Genomic DNA, 21,954 nt, shown 5'->3' with positions numbered 1-21,954 from the left:
ACGTACCATAGAAAACGGAAAAAGTTAAAAAACAGCCTATTTTTTGGCACAAAATTAGCCATGTCCATCGGAGCCGGACTCTTCTAAAAGGCTATTAATTTATGTAGATATTCCAATTATATATATATATATATTAATTCTTCCTGGAATTTCGGATCAAATTCTGATTAACTTCCATGTTTAAGGGCATAAATTAAAGTACGTACCGTGTTACATGATTTACTTTCTGATTAAATTTAAAAATGAATTGAAATGATTTTAAATGAATTAAATAAAATATTATTTTTAATATTATTATTATTTTAAGATTTTAAAAAATTAAATTATTTATTATATTTTATATAAAAATTTTAAAAAATTATAATATTAAGATGAGAAACTTGAGATGAGTTTGGGTGAATTTCAAATCCAAGCGAGTATTATTTCACATACTTACAACCTCCATACGTCTATCCTAGTCTGCCATGCCTATATGAAATAGAGTGCCGTCGCGCACCGTGTTAGAAGGTTTAAAATTAGGTCTTCAATTCACTACGAAACATGAAAAGGGAATGATCCATGAACACCAGGACCAGTACTACTGCTACTACTAGTACTATATATATCTTAATGAAAAATTCTATTCTTAAGATTTACACACTATATACTATATTTTTCGTTATTTTTTTAATTTTCTTCTCTTATCAAATATATAGTATATGGATAATGAGTAGATAATTCAATTATTTTAAGAAGAATAAAATAAAAAAAAAAAAAATTAAAAAGATAAAAAAAAATAAAAGAAATTGTGATGTATGGTTCGTGGGACTTATGAATAGTAATGCTCTAATTATATGAGTACTTATGTTATGTATTGCATGTCTATTCCTCTGTATATATATAGATTAACGTGACATTGTCCATATATAATTTTTTAACAACTATTTTTTAATAAAATATTCAAAGGATTAAAGACAATTTCACATTAATGTACATTAATCAAAATGAGATGAAAGTAACTACGTACGCTTATGTAGTATATAATATTTTTTCTTATAATATATCGTACTGTGATTTTAAATTGTGTTTTCATATCATATTTGTGTCGTGTCATATCATGAATATTTGATTGTATAGGTCAATCTGAACACAACCCGTTAAGTTAAACGTGTCAAATTTTTAAACTTTAACCTAACTCATTTATATAATGAGTAATGTCGTGTCACCCGTTTTGACTTGTTTAATAATTAATTAAAAATATGTTAACACAACATGAATCATTTAAACCTATTTATTTCATGTAAATGGATTGAACTAAAACACATAACTTATTTAACCTGATTAATATAATTTTACATAAAAGTTAAAATTTATATTTATTAATAATCACAACGTCTTAATATATATATATATATTAAGATATATATATTTTTAAAATTTTAACATATAATAAAATTAATATTACAAACCATATAATAACAAATATGAACATAAATCTAAAATTATAATCCTAACAATAAAAATACAAATATACTAAGAAATATCAATATTATAACTTAAAAATAATAAAATTTTAATTTTAAAATAAATTCTAAATGAGTCAAAATAAATTAATTTATTATTAATTAATTTATAAATTATATCTTAACGAATTAATTCGTTTTAACTCGAACACGTTAATATTAATATTGAATCTAAATTCGCTAATTTTATACATATTAAATTCACATATTGTATCAGATATTATCACGATAAAGTATATTGACCTGTTTAGAAATGAGGCGCATGCAATGCATCGAGATTCTAGAAAGCACGGGCCAATCCATAATGTTCCTGCAGCTTGACGAAGACCAGAAACGGTCAGGTCTTTAGCTCCAACCGCCAATTTCGGGAAACAGATTGATCATAGATTCATTTATAAAGCGAGGAGCGATGCGCGCGGTGATCACATCGTGATTCGTGAGTCGTGACTACCGGTTGAAAATTATATAACATATCATGTGTGTGTCAGTGTAATATCCCTTTTAATATTATCATATAATATAATACAATATCCTGTTTATTTATATATGAAAAAAATTCTAATTTCATATATATTATTATTATTATTATTATTATTATTATTAAGTATATGTGACATCTAATTTCGTGATGTCCACCGCTTTTGTATTCTCACGTCAGAGATACACTAATAAGGGGCCACGTGTAAGTAACATACACACTTAGTACATAGCGTCCAATTGGAGGAAAAGTAAAATTGATTAGAAAAAATAAAATCTCTTTACAGAAGCAGACAATAGTAATAATTTATTAAATAAAAATTTTTTAAAGATAAATTTTGAACAACAACTAATTAAAAACACCATTCATATATAAAATCATCATTCAGTTGGCAATCTCTTTAAGAGATTATATATTAAACTCTTATCGGTGAGAGTTGCTCATCCAAAATCTCCAAGTTTATAAATACTATTCTTTACGTAAATATTATTAAGTTTTGATATATATACTGATTCTCAACATGGTTACGAAATAAAAGATTTTATCAAATCAATCCTTTATGAAAATAAATATCTGCAAGCATTTACCTATAATCATTTCTCTTACGAAATGAAATCAGTATTCCAAAATCATACAAACATTTGAAAATGTTGGTTAGAAAATTTTCATTTCTTGAGACAGATTTGATTGTGTGTGAAAGTGGTGGTCAATCAAGAATATGTTTGGGAGAAAGTTTAGCAAGATATTTTTTTTATGGTTCTTTCCCTGTATAGTTGACATGATATCCAATCCATCATCAAATACTTTTTTTTTAATTATTGAAAGTCATATTCTTTCGATTTTTCTTTATCATTTAAGTCATACTCATCAGGTTTTTCTTGCACATCCATCCTAAATCTGTATTAGTACATCTAAATGACTATATGATTAAATTGATGTAATATTATCTTACACTTGAACTTAAGAAAGTTTACGTGTTTTGTGCGATATGAGGTGCATGACATAATACATATATAATTAAAACTGATGAATCTAGACATGATGCGAAATGACATAATCGTATATTGTACTAGATAACATGTTTGCATATATTATGACATGCATGGTATATAAAAAGTGATTATCAAATAACTGATTTTAATAATAATTTATCTAAACTGACGTAATGATACTAATTCATGATCAAATTACTTACCTCGATGTGCTATTTCCTAAATTTAAATTCGTAGTTCATCACCTGCAAGAAGTATTAAAATCTACTAAATATGTCTACAAAAACATGTCCTAATATCTTACATAATTAAACTCGTATCATAGAAATAATCAAATAAATATTTTATTTAATATGAAAATCAATGAATACTGATATTTTAAATTATTTAAACACTCTTAACCTATTTCCACTTCCAAATTATAATTAAGTAAAGTATTTAATCTTTATACAAATCCATTAAAACAAGTCGTGAAATCTCAATTCATAAAACGGCTAAATTTTCTTAAGAATAACATAAATATTCAATTTTACATGAAATCTAATAAATAATAATGTCATTTAATTATGCTGAACATACTTCTTTAATTTCTAGTTATAACTATAATAAAACAATTTTATCGAAGGTAAAAAAATAACAATGAAAAATCTTTTTGATAATTGACTTAATTATATTTAAACTTCAAATCCTCGCAAAAACTGTAGGATTTATTTATGGTTCTAAAATATTAGACATTTTCGTCTCAGAAACCATATGTTCCGCCTCCATCTCATTTTTTCTCTTGTCGTCACTCAGTCCCAATCTCTCCTCCCTTTTCTCTATTCCATTAGCTTTCCACCAAGAGCAACCGCAAGCTTTCAAAAAATACACAAAATAGCTTGTGACTTCAATAGACACGACGAAAATTGCAGCCATTGGGTATGGGTGTAAGGTTATTTGAATTTGGTTTTTTCTCGTGTACATTAATATATTTTTTTACTTTACTTGTAAAAATTTCAACATCTCACAGATTATGTTTGGATTTGGTTTGTGTTTGATTTTTTTTTAATCATACCCACCATCTGTTGGTTGCCGTCAGATCGTTTATATGGGTTTTTTTTTTTTGTTTTTTTTGTGAATCTTTAGAAATTTCAACAGATTGTGTTTAATTAGCTTTTAGTTTGTACAAATCCCAGTGTTAATTTCTGTAATGGTCTGAGGCTATTTCTGTAAATAGGGGGCCAACAACGTAAAACAACGAGCAGATGAAGAAAACCGAGGGATAAAAATGAGATATGTGAAAAATGGAGGGACAAAATGGGAAGAAAATGTGAGCCGAAATAATACCGTTCATTTTGGGAAAGACGTTTTTATATATAAGAAGATATGGAGTAGCACTACTGTATACCATATATAGTTGAAAATATGCACGTACACCATGATATAAATTCAACCCTTGGCGGCGGTAACGTGCAAGCTCCAAATAAAGATCAGGTCTTAACAAATCCTAATTAGGTTACGTTTGGTTCTCAAATTCAACTAAACTCAGTTAAATTCAGTCTAACTTTAAGATGAGTCTAACATCCAAATATCTAACTCTCAAATTATTAAACTCATCTCAACTCAAAACGTTCTTACACGTAGGATCCACAACTTTTTTCAACTTAAAATATCTTTATACGTGAGATTCACAATCTTTTTTAATTTTTTATAAAAAGTACTAAACTCATTTTAACATCTAAACATACTTTAAACTCAGTTTAGATGGACTCCACATAATTCTATTTATTACTCAACTCACTACTATTAAAAAATAACTCAACTTAATTGACTTCAGTTCAACATTCAAATACAACTTAATCTTGAACTTAATGATTTTTTTTTAAAGAAAATATTGTTGTTACGTGCATGCATCATAGAACACCATGAAAAGTTCAACACCATAATCATGCATAGCATAACCCTTTTGATCAGGATGCACGAAGGCTTTTCTCCAATATATATATCTTTGGATATTTAATTCTGATCTACCTATATTCTTTGTCTATTATCAATTAATATAACTTATTATATACGTACTACATATGTTGTGTTGAACATGACAAGTGATTTATAAATATTAAAGTTTAATTAACCAACAACTTGAACTTATACGTACGACAGATTCTTTTTTTTTTTTTATATATGACAGATTCTGATACCCAAAAATGTTCCTTATAAAATATATATTAGCCCACAAATATTATTTGCATTTTATAAATGGGTTGTAGATCCGGCATAGAGTTTTTGACCGAACTCTAAAAATGGTCGGAGAAAAATAGATAACTAAAATGTGTTTTAATTTGTTAATCTTTTAATAATGTGTGGGAAGTTCGATATCCTGTTTAGATAGTGAGATGAATTGAGATGGTTTTACATGAAAGTTGAATAAAATATTCTTAAAATATTATTTTTTAATATTATTATTATTTTAAAATTTTAAAATTTTAAATTAGTTATTATATTTTGTATGGTATTTTAAGAAAGTTATAATGATAAGATGAGTTAAGATAAAATCGTTTCTATATATAAACGAGACAATTGATCTGATCTTAGTACAGTTTTGAGCATAGACTTGAAGGGATCTGAATCTTCAAAAATTTTGACTGAATTTTAGAGTTTAGAGTTTAGAGTTAGCGAGGACAGAAAAATAACGTGGATTTTATATATAATATTTATAGTTGTAATTTTTCGAATAGCATTAAATGTCTAATAAATAATTTGAGGCTCAGTTTGTGTCTATTTATTTCCTACTCTAAACTTTAGAATTCCATAAAAAAACTCCAATGGATTTAAACCTGATTTGAAGCTAGCGTGTGGTTCCAAGTTACTGGACCAACTCCAAGTTCGGGACGAGCTGCGATGTGCGTGCATGCAAGTGTTGTTTGCGAAATAATATCATCTCATCTAAAATATTTTTATAATATTCTTTTTAAATATCACTTAAATATAAATATTTTTAAATTATAAACTTTTAAATTTTTCATCTAATCATTATTAAATAATGATTACTTTTAAACTTTTAAACAAAACACACAAAATAAAAATATTTTTTCAAATTTTAAAATGAAAATAATATTAAAATAATATTTTTATTTAATTTTTTTTTCATTTTCCTAAAATCTAATCAAACATTTTAACTCAAATATTTCACTACTACTCACATCCTATTTTACTATTATTCACGTCTCATTTCATTCCCACACAGTAAACATCTCATTCTTACGGCCGGGAGTGTTTTTAGGCTAGGGAGACCCCATGAAGCACATGGGCTGGCATAAAAGTAAACTTGCTAAAACCCATTTTTAAAGTCGCGGCAAGTTTTTAAGGAATATAACGGGAATTAAGGCCTCGTTTGTATTAACAACACATCTTAATTTATCTTAATTTATTTTAACTCATTTTATTATTATTTATTATTATTCAATAAATTTAATTTACAAATTTTATTATTATTTACAATTTATCTTATTATTATTTACAATTTATTTTAATTTGTCTAAATTTATTTTCGAATTCAAACGATACGTAATATGCATGATTTAGGATTTTTATAACAGTCTAGCCGCTAGCTTTCCATATATAGAAGTACTTGATTTTTTTTTTAATCATAATTAAGTTATCGTATTTTGATTTATTTCCTAAGGAGAAAAAATGACATCACCTTCCTCATCAACCTGACACTCATCGATCGGTACCTTTTCATTTCGGAGGAAATTGACTTCTATCATCTATGTTCTCTCTGATCATCACTCTCTGATCTCATATTGAAATAAAATGGAAGAGAGAGACAACGAATAAATCAGAGATAGAGAGAGAAACATATAATTTCAACTAATGAAACATCATCATAACATCATGGTTCGTGCTTGAACATATATAGAGTAGTACTGCAATCACGATCGACAACCATACTTTCCTGGGCAGCAACATATATATATATATATATATATCATGTGCTGCTTAATACACACACATATATAGTACTCATGAGTAAATTAAACATGAATTTAGTAAGGACGTTGGCCATCATTGTTGCCCGGAGGATCGTAGTCGCAAATCACAAATATCCCTCCACTCTTACACCTGACTCTCGCACAACCGAGATGCACAGTGTCGCGCCACACAATTTGTGTGTAATGCCGACACTCATCGCCAACACACGAGTTTTTGTTATAGTTGTAGTATTTCTTCTCATCTACCCACATCTTCACCGCATCTACTGCAGTCAATCCACTCCAGCCTCCGGCAAGGTTTTCTGAATAGGGTCCCATGGAATGCTCCAAGTTGCAGTCTCTGATCCTCTTGTTCGCATAATTTTGAGCATAGGCTGCAATGGTGTAGTTCCAATGAATTGGACCCACACCAACTCGGGCACGAGCTGCATTGTGTGCATTGACGAAATCTTGGTGGGAGTTTTGGGCTTGGGAGACATGAGTTAGGATTGAGATTAACCCCATCAAGTATATGGCCGCATTGGCTAGGATAAACCTGCTCAGCCCCATTTTCAAGGCAAAGCCAATTATCAGATTTCTGGTTCTTGGTGAAAATGGGACATGCAGGTTTAGGTATTTATAAAAGGCGATTGCTGGCCGGTGAACATGAACTGTAGAATTAATAGCTATTTAATAATTAATTGGCGTGCTCTATCGTCTCAGCCCTTATAATATCTAAAAACTGAAAAACGTCCAACAATAATATATAATGAGGACATACGTCAGAATTTCACATGCCTATGCCCAACAAAAGGGTATGTTGAGGGCCCAATCCATGTGGAAGGCTGGAAGCTAGCCACCATGCATTCATTGGCTATTGAAAATTGAAACTAAAACGGCTTGCCACTGTATAAATTACAAATTGAAACAAGACTTGATCATGCAGCAGCCATATATCTCCTTGTGCTAGCAAGCAACACTGCCTTAAGCCATGCACCTTTTAGTTTTCTTCCTTATCTTGGTCATGATGATGATCAAGATATCATATATCTCACGGACTGGAAATTCAATTTGCAAGATTCAATCATTCATTATTTCTACAGTACCTTCTCTTTTATTAATATTAGTGAAGACTCAATATTCTCTCTACTAGCATGAGCTAGCTAGCTAGCTAGGTCAACATATTCTCGTCAATTAATCAATATTATTGGTACATTCGACCAAGAAAACTTAATCATCGCCGGTAAACTTGGTACAAAAGCTTCAACTATAAGTGATTTCGATGTTGTATACCAGAATATTGCAGTCCCGGACTTTTTTCTCCTTTTTATCATAAACTTGATGAGAGAGAGAGAGAGAGAGAGAGAGAGCGCAACAATGTCAGTTGCTAATCTAAGGTCATAATTCCAACAGAGAAATCATGTGAAGTTTGAACACAGATGTATGGGGCCCAACATTTCACGGATAACCACAAAGACTTTAGGCACCATGCATGCACGTTAGCTTTAAATTTTCTGCCCTACAGCTGATGGTGATAGAAAGGCACAAATTAGATGCTTTAGCATTACAATTTTATTTATATTTTTATTTATAAAATTCATTTTATTATAAATTTTAAAATTTTTAACATATAGAGAAGTAAGTTTTTTAATATTTTTCTTAAATACATTTAATATTTTTCTTACCGTTATCGACTTCCAATGCATGGTCACTTATCTCCTGCAAACAAATTAATTAAATATTATGCTAATGAAGTATTATGGTAATTAAGCTTTTTCGCCTGCACTACTAGATCATCAATTAAATAATCAAACTTATGGGAAAAGGAACATGTGAGAATTCACGGCATCTGCTGACGACCGAAGACTTTTTGACAAACAGATTGACCGCATAATCTGCGCTGCAACGAGCAATCCATGGAAGAAAAAGAGTTTCCTCACTTTTAAAGAAAATGGGTTATTTTATGTGTACTCAAGGAATCAAATGTGTAGGCCTGGAACAGGTGAGGATGATCATGATCTCATCGTGATGTCATTTTCTTCTGGCCAGTTTTTAGAACAAGTGAAATGATATTTGTAATTATTGAGTATTTAATTAGTGTTATACACTTATTTTAAATTAAATAATTAAATATAAGACTTACATAAAAAAAATAATTTTTTAAAAATAGACCCACTCTATTTTAAAAGGACTGCGAGGGCTTGTACAATCATGTAACAGTACTACTCATATTAGTGCCCCTGTTAGGCAAATCGTCCCTAATAAGTGCCCCTATTTTTAATGAAGTACCATAGCTAGTTAGATCCAACCGTCCCTACTTAGTGCCCCTGTTAGGCCAATCGTGATGTCAAATGTTATAAGAGGAATGCTTCACTTGATCACCAAGTCTACCATCTCTTACAGCTCAATAATTCATGTTAAAAAGATTCATAATTTTGCAGCTACAGGCAATATATCAAGAATTGGCTCCTTGCAAAAGCCAGAAATGATTATGAGATTTTATGGTTAAGGTTTAACTCAGTCTTGTATTTTCATTCAAAACCCGAAAAAAAGGAGTAATTTTCGGGAAAAACAAAAAAACTAGACGAACGGGTCCGTTTTTGTCAGCGACAATGGGGTCAATTGAATTTTGGAAGTAAGTGGAGGTTGATGATCGACAATAAGAAACCTGCGCGAGATAATATATGGATCAAGACATTGGCCCAAAGCTCAGCTCGGCTTAACCTGCTGTCAACTTAAAAGTCCAGTCCAGCATAGGTTCCGGCTCACCCCCAGGCCCAATCCAGTACAATTTATTTTACGTAAATAAATGCTCTCCATTTCAATAATAAATATTAAGTTAGGAGAGGTAATAAGTTCACCAATAAATAAACGTGTAATTCTATATATAATCGTTAAGTGTATAAATATTGTATAATCGTTTTAAAAAAGAGTGAGATCTATTATTAAAAAATTAATTTTTTTTTTCTATATTTTATTTATTTTTCAAAGTGATTACAAGCAGTTGCATAATTTACAGTTATAAATATATTTTCTCTAAATATATATATATATATATATTTATATAAAGGAAAGAAAGAATATCTTCTAGCCGACCCCCACTGACTGATAAATATATGGACAAGTAAATATGTTTCGGATGGAAAGCTCTTTGGCATCTTTGCTACGTGACGTACAAGTAATGTAGTATCTACTAAAAACAAGATAAGTATCTAGATCTCTTTAAAAAACTAAACACATTACCTCCTGTGCAAAGGGGAGACCCGTTTCCTCCCTCACCCATCCATAGAGTAACGACTCATGCGATAACGCTACTTTGTGTGCGGTGGTGATAAATCAAAGACTCGGGCTATTCTGCTAGTCAGAGTTATTTTGACCTATAGTGTCTTTTTAGTTTTTTTTTTTTTTTTATATTTTTTAATCTATTTAAATATTTTTAAAAAAATAAAAAATACATCAATACACTTAAAATTACTTTCTTAATTACCAAGTAAAAAAAAAAAAAAGTCAAGCAGTGACTTTGAGTGATCAAAGTAGGAGGTAAAAGTAGTGTTTTCCCAAATCAAATCCACCTTGTAAAGGGAAGGTAGGCCACCCCATGCTGGCCACAGGGTGGAGTAGATTTGTATACTAGATTTTATTGATTTTCTCACACCTACAATGCACATAATTGATTTTCCATGCGAAAAATGTATCTAAGTTTCATTGCGTAAATGAATGGTAAAAAACCTTAATATGTATGTCTATAAAAGTCTAACAATTCATGCAAAAGTGAAACCCATAGCTTGGTAGGATACAACTGAACAAATAAAAAATAAAGTACTCGACCCTGGATAAGTACTATAGAGAGATAAAGTGCTTTTGATCTCGATGAGTACCGTGAAAGAGTATGGAACTCGTCACCTTGGCAAGCAACATATGAGGCAAAGTGCTTTTGCACACTAGGCAAGCAACTTGGGCAAACTGCTCGTAAGTTCGTAACCCAGGAGAGCATATGGAGAGGCAAAGTGCTCGAATCCCAGGAGATCACCAAAGAAGCAAAGTGTTTGGACCTCCGACGAGTACTGTTAAGGAGCATGAAACTCACTGTCTCAGCAAGAAACTTGAGAAGTGAAAGTACTTGTCCCTCAAAAGGCAAAGTACTTGCCATTAGGGGTGAAACTAGGATTTGGTGTTTGAAGGGGGGCGGGTGATTGACAAAGTGTGTAGTATGCGTGAGTATAAGTAACACGTGACTATATAAAAAATAATAATCATACGTCATAAAATTGTATACAAAAAATACATATTTATAAATCATCTTATAAGATAATTTTCCTTAAAATTTTTGTAGTTTGTTAGAGACCATTACAAAAAGAAAAGAAAAGAAAATGAAATATCAATTTAGGATTTTCCCTTCAAATTAAGCTCGATGACAATCTTTCATAAAATAAAATTTATCTATTATTATCTCTGAAGTGAAATTCTTGACAATTTCTTTCTTAATATAAACTATAAAATGATCTGCAAGAAACTCATCTTCCATTCGAGTATGCAATCTAATTTTTATAAGTTTCATAGCAGAAAATGTTCACTTAGTAATAGCAGTAAAAACATGAAAAATTAATACTAGATGAATTAATCTATCAATTAAATAACAAATTTTTGACTTTTTTAAAATTGCTAGTTTTCTGCATAGCTCAGATAATGTAGACATATCTTGAAAATCTAGATGCGTCAACACATCAAGTTCATAATACTGCAATTGAATTCTCAAAAGGGATTTTTCTTGCTTAGTAAAATTCTATGGATAAAACTTCTCAACCAATTTGCATATATTATCAATTTTAAATGATTTGTATGCACCTTTAAAATTTAAAGCTGCACTAAAAATGAGAAGTTTTATTGTATGGTCATTAAATTTATTGTTCAATTCTTACAACTGGAAGTATATTGTAGTAGTAAATATATCAATTCTAAAATGAAGTGAAAAGTTAGCTATTAAAATCTAGATTAAGAGTGTTAGATGAAGTGAAAAGTTAGAGTGGGAGTTAGTGAGTATTGGGGGAGACAATTTCAGTAGAAGTTTTGGAGGCCGAGTATCGTGGGCAATTTCAATTATATAAAGTTCCGCCCCTGCTTGCCATCTAGCCGCACATTGCTGGAGGTGAAGTGCTTAGACCCCACGCGAACAGCCACGGAGGCAAAGTGTTTGTAACCTAAGCAAGCACTCGGGAAGGTAAAGTACTTGGATCACAGGCTAGCAACTTCGGAGGCAAAGTGCTCATATCTCCGCATTTTTTCCATCCGGTTCTCATTTTCCGTTCTTTTATCATAAGTATAGATTAGATTACCCCGAGCTGAATTAATAAGAAATCGATGGAAGTAGGTACATGAAAATTTTAATTGATGGGTCCAACGTTCTAACAGACCAGGCCAGGAGCCGAGGAAGTTAATAAAATATTTACAACGAACATACCATCCGCGATTGGGTCAAATAAAATATTTCATCGAAAAGGATAAATATCATCACATAACATTACTTGTCTATTTCATTCGGAAAATCTTAATAGGCCATAAATGGCCCTACACTCCAGAAAACGCCAACAGCTGTGGATGATGGTGACGCTGCCACGGGCTCTACTTCTGATGGTGAAGAGGTTGGGTCATGGATGATATCGACTCAACTTGAAGTTATTCAGAGCCGCTTATTCGGACTCAATCAAGCCGTTTACCAGCCCCCCTCGCCTCAAATTCCCGGTCCATTTCTTTCGTCGGCAGCGGTATTTCTCCGATCTAGGTGACACATACGTATATACTTACTAGAGCTACGTTATTCATCTTAATTATCGAAATTATATATTATTATTTATAATTATTGTCAAGCATGTGAAAATATATATGATTAGCGTTTTCTAATTATTATATGTGTATACATTCTCGCACCCTACGTAACTGTCTTCTAAAAACCTCTCTCTAGGGAATCTCTGCATTCGTTAGTGTACGCGGTTGCGCTCTGATTGTATTTTTTAGTCGTTGCTTCTCTGAGCTTGGGGCTTGTGTTTGGTGGAGCTGAAGAGAGTGAGTGAGGAAGAATCTGAATGGCGGTGGAGTACAAATGTTGCGAATCGGAGTTTTTCGTACACATACTCATAATCACGCTGTTGGTGATATTCGCCGGGTTGATGTCAGGGCTCACCTTGGGGCTCATGTCCATGAGCCTCGTCGATCTCGAGGTCCTCGCCAAGTCTGGAACACCTAAAGATCGCCAACACGCCGGTACTTACTTTTCTTTTGTCCAACTGATTTCTGTTCTCTGCTGAGAAAATGTCGGTAGAGCAGAAAAGATAAGGACGCTAATGGAAGGGAAATTCTGAATGGCTTATGGTTACGGTGTATTTTTTTTTTTTAAATTTAAATATTATTTCCTTCACTACTTGTATAAGAGTTGTCAATTAATTGTTAGTTTAACATTCCTCTAAAGTGCATCAGAGTGATGTTGTTTTTATGTGGTGTTTTTCAGACTACTTGTACTAATTTGTTGTACTTGTAATTATAGCCAAGATTTTGCCAGTGGTCAGAAATCAACATTTACTGCTTTGCACCTTGCTTATTTGCAATGCTGCTTCCATGGAGGTACGTATTATTGAGGTTTATTGGACTAGTTGTTTGCTTACATACATAATGTGTCAAAAGAGATTAGAAAGTGTTTGAAATCATCGTTCCTTCTGTCCAGGCGCTTCCAATTTTTCTTGATAGTCTGGTTACAGCGTGGGGTGCTATTCTGATTTCAGTGACATTGATTCTTTTGTTCGGTGAGGTGAGCTGTTTATCTGACATTATTTGAGGCATATCATTACCACGCATATGGCATATGCTAAAATTGTCATGTATATTTTTGCCATAAGAAGAGATACTGAAGATACAGGGATTTATACTTAGATTGGCTATTTTTTTGTCTTGCCTTATTGACGTGAACTTTTCATGCTGGTAGTGAAGTCAGCAAGGCATGTCCGAGTTCACTGATTGCTTTTTGCTTGTGCAAGCAGGTAATACCGCAGTCTGTTTGTTCTCGATATGGTTTAACAATTGGCGCAGCAATGGCTCCATTTGTCCGCGTTCTTGTTTGGATCTGCTTTCCTGTTGCATTTCCAATCAGCAAGGTAGTATAGCTCTGTACTTTCTGCTGTATATTGTGTTTGTGTCAATGATATGATATGATGTGAATTGTTATTGAATTTTCCCATGCTTTATGCGAGTTTCCAGCTATTAGACTTTCTGCTGGGACATGGGCATGTAGCTCTTTTTCGCAGAGCTGAATTGAAAACACTTGTAAATTTCCATGGCAATGAGGTGTGTACAACTGCTCTCCAATATTATACAATTCCCATCTTAAAAGCATATGTTTTTTTTTTTGTTTTTTTTTATTTTTTATTTTTTTTAATCTTCATTGGGTCCATAATTTCATTCTTCCAAATAATTTACTCCAATTGTTTCATATGCTAGTCTAATTGCCATGCCATCATCATTCTGCACTCGTTAGTTTTCTCCTCTGTTTAAATGTCCCTCCAACTTATCTTTCCCGTTTTGTTTATTGAAATCCTTTGCCTAAACCTTCCTGGTTGTTTCCACTTATACCGCCTGCTTTATAATCTAAAGATTGTCTGGTACTAGGCTGGAAAAGGTGGAGAGCTGACGCATGATGAGACAACAATTATTGCTGGAGCACTTGAGCTTACTGAAAAAACAGCTGGTGATGCCATGACTCCTATATCTGAAACATTTGCAATCGATATCAATGCCAAGCTTGACAGGTGTGATATTTATGGAAAGTCTAAAACCTAAAATTCAACTTGCATCAGTTGTGCTACATTCGTATTACTTAGATGTTAAAAATACTTGTCATCGTCCAGGGATTTGATGCACCTAATATTGGAGAAAGGGCATAGCAGAGTGCCTGTTTATTACGAGCAATCTACAAACATAATTGGACTCGTGTTGGTATGCTGATAACTAATTTCCTTATGCATATTTTGTTCCCCGACATAAAAAAAAAAAATTGTATATATATATATATATATTGTTCCCGAAAAGAAATTTTAAGAAGTTTACCTCTTCATCAAGATTGGTTACTGTTCTTTCACTCGTATAAATTTAATCATTTAGTACAGCAAGTTTGACACCATCCAAATATCTATGTATTTATTCCCTGCGATCTTCCTCTTGTAAGTGTTTCGTGTTTTTTTAACATTTATATTCTAACATTTTAGGTCAAAAATTTGCTAGCAATGCACCCAGAAGATGAAGTGGCAGTGAAGAGTGTCACCATACGCAGGATTCCAAGGTATTTTGTTTTGGTTGAAAGGAAGGTTACATCTGGCCAAGTAGACTTAAGTGCACATTTAAAGTATTCCATAATAATTTGATGTGCATCATAGTTCATATTTCTTTTGTAAGTGATGTGCATCATGTTTCTCATAAACTGGTGTTTGACATTTTTCAATGGTACAGAGTGCTAGAGACTTTGCCCTTGTATGACATATTGAATGAGTTTCAGAAAGGTCACAGCCACATGGCTGTTGTGGTAAGACGGTGCAACGAGGCAGTCAAGTCCCCTAATGACCCTCCTGAAAGTATGCTCCAACTTAATATTACCGAAATTCGTGTGTTAATTTTTCTATATTACTTAAACAATAACTTCCCCTCCCTCCCAAAATTAAAAAAAAAAAGAACAGGTGAAAGACGTGAGAATACACATTGATGGTGAAAAGCCTTCCCAAGAGAGGATTGCAAAGAGCAAGAGACCACTCCAGAAGTGGAAGAGCTTTCCTAACAGTGCCAATCACTCATCTAAGGGTGGCTCTAGGAGCAAGAAGTGGACAAAGGAAATGTACTCTGACATCCTGCAGATAGATGGTAATCCACTCCCAGAGCTCCCTCAAGAAGAAGAAGCTGTTGGCATAATAACGATGGAAGATGTCATTGAAGAACTTTTACAGGTACGCGTTGATTGTTTTCTGCTAGAATTCTGATGTAATTATTTCGCTCCAACAATTTCTGTAAGTGGCCTCTTGACATCAATTGGGTATTATCTAGGAGGAGATCTTTGACGAGACAGATCATCATTTCGAGGATTCCTGACACCAGTCTTGCTATAAGAAATCTGAACCACAGGAGTACAGATAATCACGAAAAACTTTGTTTAGTTTATATACGTTCAGGCAGTTGGACTATCTGAATGTAGTAATTGTTCAGCATGTATATGTGGCTTTTGCCTTTTGGGAACTCTGCTTAAACTGTATCAAAAGCGAGATGAGAGTCGTTTGTAGCATTGCTCAACAAGAGTGGTTTGTAGCATGTATATTAAATGTATGATTGTCGAGCTCGAGTTGCACCCGAGCTCACTTGATACGAACCTTTGGTAGTGAAAGGTTCCTGGGAAAAAAATGGTTGAAGCTAAATAACGATGTAAAATTAAAGAAAACAGAGAGAATGAATATCGAATATCCCATCACGAACCCATGTGATACATTTTCAAGCAGCTGTACAAGTGATGGGGACACATCTGGCTACCAATGTTCGCTTTAATATCAGCAGTCGAAGGCACGTTTGGTATTTTGAAATCTTATGTAGACTAAAAAATCATTCCATCAGCCGTAAAAATCGAGTTTTTTTATTTATTTGTTAAATCTAGATTTATCTGTCATTTTAAAATGTAAGCGAATCCATCCACGGATAAAATATACGGGTATTTGAACATCAAAGTATTAACAATGAACGAATATTTACCTTTCCTGAAAAGTCATTCCACGTTAACTTACATTCGGCAATACTATGAGATCTACTATATAGTACATGACCTGAATGATTTAAGTATGGCCTACATACAGCAACACTACATTACTCGGAGAACACAATGTGATGTGTAAAGTACAAAATTAAATACCTAAAACTGTTCAATACCCTTCATACCATCTGCTTTGCAAGTTGTCTTATAATGTCCCGTTTGGTTACATCGACTACAATGGACAGTGTGTTTCTCGCGATTAAGGTCCTCTACACAAATTCGTTTCTTTTCCGGGCGTCCTGGCGGTCGACGAAATTTTGGTGGCCGCACAACTTCAGTATCACTGTCCACGGGAGCCCCATCTGCCCTTCTCCATTCAAGTTTTCCAGGGATAGGGCGTATCTCCTCTGCATATGTCTCACGATAACTAGCAACGGTGAAACACTTCTCTGTAAAAGCATATATATCCTTTCGACAGGAGATGAGGGCCGCAACAGCATGTGAGCATGGTATTCCATAAAGCTGCCAATCACGGCATGAACAACAATGGGTCCCAATATTCACAATGTCAGATCGCTCGGAAGATATAACCTCAAATTCAACTTCATCTGACCGAAGGACTTGATATGTGGAAGCACAGTCGACAGCTTCAACCATACGCTTCTCAGCAGATGGGGCAAGCGTAGAAAACCATGAACTGCACTGTATACGTCGATCCTCAAACTCAACCATCAATTTACTGTGAATCCTCTCAATCACCTGGATTACAGGCAACTCTCGAGCTTCGAGAATCCATCTATTGAACTCTTCTATATTTGAAGAGAGATGACCATACCTAGTTCCTTCAAAGTATACTAATGCCCAGTGGGAAGGAGGAAACTGTTGTATCCACTTTGCTGCTTCAGGAGAAACCTCCTCAATTTCAGCCATTTTTTGTTTGAAACCAATGGTGGTGGTGGCATATGCAGCTTTCCACAGAAGATGGACAAGCCTTGAGTTCTTAAAGTCTTTGCCAATGCTTTCAGTCAAGTGGCGCATACAATATGCATGAGAAGAATTTGGGAATTTCCTTCTTACCGCATCTACAATTCCTTTTTGCCCATTTGACAAAAATGTGAGCTGTAGTACACTTCCATTGTTCATCTCTAGTGCCTTGTGCAACTCTGAGAAGAACCACATCCAATTCTCATCATTTTCTGCATCAACAACACCAAATGCAAGTGGAAATAACCCGCCATCAGCATCAAAAGAAGTTGCTGAAAGTAAGGTACCCAGGTACTTGCTTTTAAGCTGGATTGCACCAAGCCCAATGACAGGTAAGCAACCATTCAGGAACCCATATATGGATGGATAAAACGAAACAAAAAGCCGATGGAACTGGTTATCAGCACCAGTTGTAAACACCTCTGCAATACTCCCAGGGTTAGTCTTCTTTATTTGTGCACAGTACGAAGGAAGTAGACAATATCCTTCCTCAGAAGAGCCGTAAATTGCTGCAAGCCCACGTTCTTTTGCTCGCCAAGCTTGCTTATATGGTATGGTAATCCCATATTGTTTATGGATGTCGTGCAGTATATCCTTTGGTTTGTAATTAATGTTATCCCGCAATCGTTCCTCTATAAAACTCACAATCCAATCTACAGAAGCCTGATGGTGTCCATTTTGTGCATTTCGCCCACAGGTATGTGACCCTTCAAGGCTTCTTATCGTGAATGTTGGGGCATTGGGAAGCTTAACTGCACGGATGCGCCATGGGCAACCCTCTGCAGCACACTTTGCAAAGTAGCGAATCAGGTCGCTTTTTATAATACGCAGCTCAAAGTGTTGTGCAATTGCAGCTTCTTTAATTGCATTCCGGAAGGCTTTGACATCAGGAAACTCCTGACCAACAAAAAAAGAGTGGTCCTCCATGTGGTAACAAATACAAATTCAGAAATGCTCTTTCTTTGAATTTATATGATCAACTCTTCCAATATTTTACTTCCAGTGAAAGGCAAAAAAGTTAAGAAAAGCATCATATTTGCAATATGTAGACACTTCAGAATCGAAGGCTCAGAAATGAGTTTCCTCATCAGAAAAATATCTGCAAGAAGCCAGGTTGTGACATTTAAGATCTAACAAAGGAAGAAATCAATTCCATTCAAGGAAGAAAGCAATACTCATAAAATGATAAACAGTACAAATTAAATGTGAATGTGGAGATAGGTAATTCTGCAAGTGATGACTGAATATATTGCTGGCATCAACAGACGTGCTCCTACAGGCAGGAGCATATATGCATGAGGATGTTCCGACTGATCAATCCTAGGTACTGTCGCACTGAACACCAAGTGGGTTCAATAAAACAGAAAACAAAACCATCCCAGCAGCTTTAGCTGAAAATCATCACGAAATATGTGGAACGAGGTACGTAATTATTCTTTCAGTTGCTCTTACCCTTTGCTTTTGTTATTATTTTTCAATTATTATGTCTAAAGGGGTTTATACTAGTTGCCCTTGATTCAAAAGAGGAAAAAACCCTAAACTTTATTTCATCTAAAATTCGAAACTAATCCCATAATCAACAAAATCATAAAATTTAAAATAAAAACCAGGAAAAAAAATCTAGTGTTCAGAAGCAGAAATGAACAAAACACAAGAGGAAATTTAATAAGGGCGGACTGCTTCTAGGAGTGCTTCTAAGATCTGAAGCTTTATTTTCATCTAAAATTCGAAACTAATCCCATAATCAACTAAATCATAAAATTAAAAATTAAAACCGGGAAAAAAATCTAGTGCTCAGAAGCAGAAATGAAAGGAACAAGGAAACTTATTAAGTACGGACCGCTTCTAGGTGTGCTTCTAAGATCTGAAGCTAGAGAATCTTAAGATAGAGTTCAATCATGAACCAAAGCCCGCACACATTCAGCCATAGATACAAAACATATATAGCATATGTAGATAACATACCGACGTCAAAAGGTCTTATAGAGGCTCGGGAGTAGAGTAACAGCTCGAGATCGAAGCATAGAGGTCGTCGGCATTAGAGAGAGGCAGGCGATTGGAGGAAGAGAACACATTTGGCATTCTGACGAAAGATTAGGGTTGATTAGGTCAGGATGACGGTATTACTGTTATTAGGGCGGGCCAAAGGCAGGCTTTTTCGTCATTTCAGGTTATGCTGTGAGCTAGATAGAATGACATTTCGGGCTACTGGAGCTCCGAGTAGGAGATCCGGTATTTTCTTTTATAGGTGTATATTTGTAAGAGAAATAATATTTGTAGTGATAGAGTACGCAAGTGTCGCATATTTTTTTTTAAAAAAAATGAGTAAATATGAGATCTACATTAAATAGTTAATCTCACTATTTTTTAAAATGAGTGCACAGCGCTTGCACAATCTATGATTATATCTAACATTACTCTATTTGTAATTTTGTATACAAATATACTTGCTTATATAGTTGAATTTTGCTACACATAAGCATTTTTATTGGCTTAATCAAATGTAAATGTAAATCAAAATTTGGCTAACAATCTTTTAAAATGATCTATATTAGAAGATATAAAAGGCAAATATATTGTTTGCTAGCTACAGTTATTCTCTATGTTTGTATGGTTATTGTTAACCCTCCATTGAATAATTCATATTAATTTTTCTCTCATTTTATTGCTACATGACACTTGCACCACTAATAATTATTTATATATATAGGTGCTTGAATTCATATAATTTAATTTGAATCGTAAAATATGAAAAAATAAACAAAAAATATTAAATTGATAATATTTTATTATTACTTTGACTAATAGATAGATAATCTAATGTAGGAATTTCTCTTAAATGGAATAGACAAAATACAAAATATGTGATTTTAGCTTCGCCTTTGCCTAAGCCAATGAAAATGCTCTAAAGTTAACCCACCATTTATAATAGAACCCATTATAATTTTAAAAAAAACTTAAACACATAATTTTTTAACATAGCTTTTTCTCAGCAAGTTTACTACATTAATAAAGATAAAGGTTCATACAATATTAAAATACAACAAACCAAATTAAAGAGGGTCATTGCCACTATGAAAATTAAGTAAACTAGGGGTGATAGAAGAAATGGGTATGCTTCCATAGAGGTTGATGGAGGCTGCCCATTGCGTTATATCATGTGCGCATCGATATTGAGATCGACGAATCTTCTTCACTGTCCAAGATTCCATAGATTTCAGTAGGTGTAGCATATCTGCATAAATGTTTTCAATTTCCCAATCCGAGTTTGGGGCTTCTAGCAAGAGAGCATCTACTACCTGTTGGGAATTATCTTCAATGTGAATTTTTTTCAAGTTCCTGCAGAGAGCTTCCTGAATGCCTTCTAGAGCTGTTGAGGCTTCATCTACATTTGGATTTGTGCTACATATGAAATTAGTGATCACAAAAATGAGCTTCTTATCTACAGTTCTACAAATTGTTGTAATGATGCTTCTGTGTTCTAACAACAATATCAAATTGCAATAGATGGAAACCTTCCATTTCTTTTTGTGTGTTGTTGGGTGGGAACCACGATCTTGCAACCCATGCTGATTTGTGCTCCAAGAATTGATTGTTGACTGATTCAATAAGGTTACAGGGCAAGGGGGGTGATATCAGATGTTGTCCATGATTAGTGCAGCAAAGACTTGGAAGTCTTGGGATTCATCTACTGGAATTAGGAGTTTTGTGGCAGGATCTAGAATGACCTTGATCCATTCAAGCATGGGAAGGGATTCGAAAATTTCAATGTTGCTAGGCCATTTTGATTGCCTCCAAAGGATTCGGGAAAAAGGATAATTGAGGAACAAATGATTAGTGGTTTCAAATGTAATTTTGTAAAGAACACAAAGAGTTTGTTCCTCATCCAAATTAATAAAATTATTCAATAAAGTTTTTGTGGGAAGGATATTATGAATGATTTTCCAGATGAGAAGTTTTAATCTGTCTTGAATTTTGAGTTTCCACAAATTCTTCTAATTAAGATCAATGATAAAGGTGGATGGTGGTTTTTCAAAGCAGCATATGATGATTTAACAGAAAACCTGCCAGAGTAATGATGAGTCCACTTAATCTTGTCACTGATGGATGAGAAATTGAGAGAAGTGAATGAAATCTTTGAGATTTTAGTTGCAAATTGCAGAGTAAAAAGAGCTTGAAGAAGTATTGTATTCCATTTCCTGAATTTCTCTAAAATGAGCTTAGCTACCCTCAAATTTGGCTGAATGAAATTGTAGTGAAGATTGGATTCAGGTACACG

At 33.4% G+C, this 21,954-nt stretch overlaps 3 protein-coding genes across 5 annotated transcripts; 1 reads left to right on the top strand and 2 right to left on the bottom strand.

Annotated features, from left to right (window-relative positions):
- Positions 1-6,984: 6,984 nt before the first annotated feature.
- LOC108995684 (basic form of pathogenesis-related protein 1-like) lies at positions 6,985-7,652 on the bottom strand. Its single transcript, XM_018971298.2, has one exon. It carries the CDS (start codon positions 7,493-7,495, stop codon positions 7,001-7,003), a length of 495 nt encoding a protein of 164 aa, XP_018826843.1. The 5' UTR covers positions 7,496-7,652; the 3' UTR covers positions 6,985-7,000.
- Positions 7,653-12,482: 4,830 nt separating this feature from the next.
- LOC108995747 (DUF21 domain-containing protein At2g14520-like) lies at positions 12,483-16,286 on the top strand. 3 transcript variants are annotated; one of them, XM_018971371.2, is made up of 12 exons: positions 12,487-12,687; positions 12,885-13,183; positions 13,464-13,540; positions 13,641-13,724; positions 13,954-14,067; positions 14,171-14,257; positions 14,579-14,718; positions 14,818-14,905; positions 15,175-15,248; positions 15,416-15,537; positions 15,635-15,903; positions 16,001-16,286. In XM_018971371.2, the coding sequence occupies exons 2-12, from the start codon at positions 13,006-13,008 to the stop codon at positions 16,043-16,045; spliced, it is 1,278 nt and encodes a 425-aa protein (XP_018826916.1). In that variant the 5' UTR covers positions 12,487-12,687; positions 12,885-13,005; the 3' UTR covers positions 16,046-16,286. The 3 variants fall into 3 exon arrangements, with proteins under 3 accessions (XP_018826919.1, XP_018826916.1, XP_018826915.1); XM_018971370.2 differs by having other exon boundaries at positions 12,487-12,704; XM_018971374.2 differs by lacking the exon at positions 16,001-16,286 and having other exon boundaries at positions 12,483-12,704; positions 15,640-15,769.
- A 383-nt stretch (positions 16,287-16,669) lies between these two features.
- Positions 16,670-19,784, bottom strand: LOC108995739. The gene is made up of 2 exons (XM_018971357.2): positions 19,641-19,784; positions 16,670-18,774 (listed from the first exon to the last, which is right to left on the bottom strand). Exon 2 carries the CDS (start codon positions 18,600-18,602, stop codon positions 16,851-16,853), a length of 1,752 nt encoding a protein of 583 aa, XP_018826902.1. The 5' UTR covers positions 18,603-18,774; positions 19,641-19,784; the 3' UTR covers positions 16,670-16,850.
- Between the last annotated feature and the right edge of the window lie 2,170 nt (positions 19,785-21,954).

Source organism: Juglans regia, chromosome 16 (assembly GCF_001411555.2).
Source record: "Juglans regia cultivar Chandler chromosome 16, Walnut 2.0, whole genome shotgun sequence".
NCBI classification, from domain to species: Eukaryota; Viridiplantae; Streptophyta; class Magnoliopsida; order Fagales; family Juglandaceae; genus Juglans; species Juglans regia.
The sequence above is the reverse complement of the archived record's forward strand: the minus strand, read 5'-3'. Positions and strand labels throughout refer to the sequence as shown.

What these genes read in the sequence shown, in the direction of transcription:
- LOC108995684 (XM_018971298.2), bottom strand. Translation starts at nt 7,495, where the DNA reads ATGGGGCTGAGCAGGTTTATCCTAGCCAATGCGGCCATATACTTGATG.
- LOC108995739 (XM_018971357.2), bottom strand. Translation starts at nt 18,602, where the DNA reads ATGGAGGACCACTCTTTTTTTGTTGGTCAGGAGTTTCCTGATGTCAAA.
- LOC108995747 (XM_018971371.2), top strand. Translation starts at nt 13,006, where the DNA reads ATGGCGGTGGAGTACAAATGTTGCGAATCGGAGTTTTTCGTACACATA. An exon ending in GCAATGCTGCTTCCATGGAG is followed by an intron (nt 13,541 to 13,640) that starts GTACGTATTATT and finishes CCTTCTGTCCAG; the next exon opens with GCGCTTCCAATTTTTCTTGA. An exon ending in ACCATACGCAGGATTCCAAG is followed by an intron (nt 15,249 to 15,415) that starts GTATTTTGTTTT and finishes TCAATGGTACAG; the next exon opens with AGTGCTAGAGACTTTGCCCT.